This window comes from Neltuma alba, unplaced genomic scaffold (genome assembly GCF_004799145.2).
Source record: "Neltuma alba isolate B1F8T4 unplaced genomic scaffold, ASM479914v2 tig00004867_pilon, whole genome shotgun sequence".
In the NCBI taxonomy this organism is placed as follows: Eukaryota; Viridiplantae; Streptophyta; class Magnoliopsida; order Fabales; family Fabaceae; genus Neltuma; species Neltuma alba.
In genome coordinates, this window is record NW_021633890.1 from 11,540 (window position 1) to 16,162 (window position 4,623).

Here is a 4,623-nt window from a genome sequence, read left to right on the forward strand (position 1 = left end):
AAGGAAAAGTCGTCCATCAAACAACTCAATGCCCTTAATTATGTTCTCATCTAATCCACAGTGATGCATCATTTCCCATTGCTTACCGTACTTTCAAACACACACAATCCCCAGCTAAACGTCTATCTATCAACATCCCCTTCTGCAACCACTACTGAATTCAACTCTATTTGGATTTTTCACTTGTGATTGTACTGAATTAATGCATATTTATGTATTCTCGAAGCAAAGTACATTGCAGTTGTTCAGGCCATTAATTTGATTCCGATGTTACTTTATCCTCCCCGCCCCTCCTTCTCTGGTAACTTGGTACAATTCTTTTCCTATACAATAATCATCTGGTATTTATATTATCGGGTTAGATTCCAACATTTTCATCCTAACTAGAATAGTTCTCCAAGTGTGTGCGGATGTGTTTTCTTCAAATTTTCAAGGCTCGAATTCTCGACATTAATTGTTGTATGGAAGTCGAGCTTCTTTTATTTGACTCAGCCATTGCTGACACGTAAAGTGCAAGTTTTAGCTGTCAGCCTCTTTGAAAAACTCTCGACATTCCTCACATGTTTTGGTTCATTGTGATTAGTCATATCTTTTTAAGCAGCTTGTATAATTAATCATCATCCGAAAGAAACCCAAGTGCAAATTGTTTGCTTTTCCAGCAGCCCAAACGCTTGACAAGGATCCACGCACCAACAGTGAAGGCCCAATAAAGGAAAAGGTAAGAATTTAGTTAAGCTTAGGCCCTTTTTCCCCTCAATGCTCATAAACAAGGTGGGCCCCCCACGGACAGACAAACAGACACTCACACATGAGGTGAGAGAAGTTTGAGAAGTATCGGATCCACAAAAAATCATTTCAGCTTTTCTTTGCAGCACACATCACACATCCCCATCTTTCCAGATCTTAAAGTTTTATCCTTTCAAGAATGATTCATCAATATGTGGATTTCCCTTTCTTTAACAAGAGGTCCTTTCCCATCCACTAATAAGTCAAACACTAGCAAAGTACGGAAACAGAATAGCTGTAGGGTGTCATCATTATTAAATTGATATCCTGTAGAGCTTTAATGGACAATTCTCAATTCTTTATTTCATTTCTTTTCTTCTTCCTGTTATCATCGTCAACTTGACAAGGTTTCTGTCAATCTATGAGTTGCTTCAAGTCAATCATGAATATAAGCAAAATCCTATCTATGAATTTCAATTCTATCAGAATCTTTTCTGTGACTTCCATGTACAGATTGACGTTAATGTAACTACAGAAATCAGTACATAACTGGAAATTCATCATTACTACCTCCTCCATTGGATCATGCCTTCACAAGCTAGTGTTCCTTCAAGGTCTCCTATAATTCTGGCTGTCCGAACTTCCAGACCTCTTTGAACTTCCAGAAACAGGTTTCTGATGCTATCAGCAAAGCGCTTCATGTCAATGCCTGCACTTTTCTCCATTTCTTCGGCCACCCCAACAAATCCTGACACTATCTTGGATTGAATTTCCATCAGTTTTTGTCCTGTTGCAACAATGTACCTCTGAAGTTGGAATGTTTCTTCTAGAAAGTGTCCCATTTTTTCTGTTTCCTCCTTTGTTCTTGCAGCTTTTAAACCCCCATCGTTTGCATATAGCTCATGCTCATGCTGAAATAGTGTACATGATGAGAGAACTTTTTGAGGAATCAAATGGTTAAGAACAATTAAAATGTCAAGGCTAATAATCATAATCAACAGCTAGCTGAACTCCGAAGTTTAAATTATTAAATGAAGGCTCATGAATAATTTTTTTAAAAATAATCTCTACCACATTAAATAAAGGTGGGATCGATCATTACCATGCGTTTACAGAGATCATCGGTCTTTTCTTGAAGTGATTGGTACCTTCCAACTTGTTTATTGAGCAGAGATGTCAAGGAAAAGTAAGCTTTCATACCAGCTTTGGCACCATCACTAGCTTCTGCGTCTTCATCATTGGCTTGCTTCCCTGTCAACCTCTCAACAAGAACAAGTTGCTGTTTCAGCCTCTTGATCTTGTATGAAACGCCAAGTGCATGGAGATCCATCTTCCAGGGAGAAGAATGCTTTGTGTTACTCGCCGATGCTATCTTTTCAGCAACACCAACAACATCGGCTTCACTTGGGCTTTGATTACTCAGAGGAATATCCTCTTTAGGAACAGCATCGCTTTCTTCTTCAAAACTACTTTCTGGGGATTGAACTACTAATGGTAGGGGTTGTTTATCGTTTGCGCAATCTTCCTCTATCACAACTTCCTTTATTTCTTGCTCTTTTTCACGTGGTTTTCTCTTGACCACCTTGACCTTGGACCAAATGGGATGATGATCTTGGGCTAGTTCTGGAGACTGTAAAGGCAAATGCAAGTTGTTTTTATGGCAGTTCAGTGACTTCAATTGTGATGAGAATTGCTCTTTCAGGGATGAAAGTTCTTCTTCTCTTTCCATTAGCAAGCTCTCCAGTTTCATTTTGTCATGCCTGAGCTGTGTCACATCTTTGATCAGTCCCTCCATATGGGACTGAAGCTGCTTTGATTCTAATTCCATTCTCAGTAACTGCCATCGAAATGCTTCAAGTTTCTCATCTTTGAGTCTCATTTGTTCTGCAAAAGCATCTAGTTCTATGTGATGCCTTTGCTCAATCATACCAGCGTATTTTTCCGCTTCAGCTCGTACCCACTCTTCCAGACGCTTACCATTACCGCCAATGGCTAGAAACAGAAAATGGGAGAAGTAATTACTGAATTTTTTAGATTAACAACAAACTAAGGAAGATACTTGAGAATCTGAAAAAATTATTCTTACCCGACTCTTCATTTCGTTCTGGCCGGTACTGATCAGAATGGAGAGAAAAATGATCTGTCTCCCTAGAAACATGTGACGACCCTGTTGAACCTGGGAAGACATCAACTCTCGAGCCAATCTTACCCAACATGCTTTTTAGGGAATGTCTATCGCGTTTTCCCTCTGATACTGCCCTCCATTGTTCTGTCTCTTGTTCAGCTTGCTTCCTCCTTGCCTTCGATAACTTAACCTCCTTCAGAAGCATCTGCTTTTCGGCAGTGTCCAGCTTAGATTTCCTCAACATAGCAGACAAAATCTTATCTTTTTGTTCAAAATCCTTGTGTAACTTCGCAATCTCCATAGATAATTTCTGGGCCAACAGCTCTGATTCCTCTTTCTGCTCCAACACTGAGCCAAGCTCTTGTTTTGTCGCTTCCACTTGCTTAGCCGCTCTACCCAGTTCAGCCTCGAGCTGCCTCTGGTTTGATACAAGCTCAATGAAAGCAGTTTTGTGCTTCCTAAGCTCAGAAGAATGTTCATGAGCTTCACGGTTCGCTGATTCTCTCAATTCTTCCTTATCCCTTTCTGTTTTTGTCAGCTTATCTTCTATCTCTTTCCTCTTCTGCTCGTCTTCTTTCAAAGCCTTATCCTTAGACTCAACCAAACCCTCCATTTCCTTCAATTTGAGATTCAGTCCAGAAATAACTTCCCCTTTCTTTTTCTCAAACACCCTCAGTTCATTCATGAGAGCCCCAATTTGCTGCCTCAGCTTCTTCCTCTCATTGAGCCAACTTTGCTCCTGTGCAGCGAAGATTCCCACAACTTTCTCGTTGGCTTTGGCATCTTCGTGTCTCATCCACTTCAAGCGTTCAATTTCTCTCTCAGCAACCCTGAGTTTGTCGTATATATTGCAGTCTCCTCCTTTTGAACCGTCCTTCTGAGCTTTCCAAACCAGCAATCCCAAGAGTTTGGCACTTCCTTGAAGCATATTATCACGAATTTCAGACCATCTTTCAACTTCCACGTACGGATTTGAGAGGGCTTGGAGGGCCAAAAGTGCACAAGATACTCCAAAATACATGGGGTACATGTTATCAGTATCACCCTTTTTCTCAGATCCAGTTATAGCTAAACCCGAAAGTTCCCTCTCACCCATTTCCAGAGATTTGTTTCTTCGCCTCTGCAATGAAATCAAAGTCCCAGAACATTTGAGAAAACTTTCCGGTACCAAATTTTCATCATTAAGCCACTCTGTTAAGTGCCCAGATCGTTAATGAATGATTCAATAATTGGGGAAACAAATATATGCCCAGTACAATAATTGAGAAACAACAGAACCCCAGTAATAATAACAATAATGAGTGTGATTAAAGGCCAAAACAATAATGAGTGATTAAAGGCAATAGTTCCCGTCATTGAACAGTCAAGAACTTACAGTGACTCTTGGGCATCTCACATCCAGAGAACATTTCAGTGGAGATAATTTTGACACCCCCAGTCACACCAAGCAGCAAAATCCATGTGTGTGTGATGTGAAAGACAGAGTTTATAAAAGGACGAAAGGATGGGTGTATCCACGTGCCAGAGTGCATACTCAAGTCAGAAAAAGTGTGCTTTATAACGGAATAGAAGAAAAGCTACGAACTTTGTTCCCTGGTTTTCAGTGAACGAATGGCCTCTCAGCCCCCACATGCCTCTCTTTCCTTCGTTTTAATCATTTCTTGCCATTCTTCCCTCCTTCACCATCTTCATCTTCTTCTTCTTCTTCGCCTACTCCCACCAACCATCCTCGCTTTTATTTTCTCTGTAAATGATCAGGTCACCATAAGCAA

At 40.4% G+C, this 4,623-nt stretch overlaps 1 protein-coding gene across 1 annotated transcript; it reads right to left on the bottom strand.

Annotated features, from left to right (window-relative positions):
- Window positions 1-1,062: 1,062 nt before the first annotated feature.
- On the bottom strand, window positions 1,063-4,623 carry LOC114746035 (centromere-associated protein E-like). Its single transcript, XM_028934221.1, has 4 exons — window positions 4,227-4,623; window positions 2,813-3,971; window positions 1,829-2,718; window positions 1,063-1,637 (listed from the first exon to the last, which is right to left on the bottom strand). Exons 2-4 carry the CDS (start codon window positions 3,945-3,947, stop codon window positions 1,293-1,295), a joined length of 2,370 nt encoding a protein of 789 aa, XP_028790054.1. The 5' UTR covers window positions 3,948-3,971; window positions 4,227-4,623; the 3' UTR covers window positions 1,063-1,292.

Coding starts and splice junctions, on each gene's coding strand:
- LOC114746035 (XM_028934221.1), bottom strand. CDS start 3,947: ATGGGTGAGAGGGAACTTTCGGGTTTAGCTATAACTGGATCTGAGAAA. Junction 2,719..2,812: donor AGAACGAAATGAAGAGTCGG/GTAAGAATAATT, acceptor TTCTGTTTCTAG/CCATTGGCGGTAATGGTAAG. Junction 1,638..1,828: donor ATGATCTCTGTAAACGCATG/GTAATGATCGAT, acceptor ACACTATTTCAG/CATGAGCATGAGCTATATGC.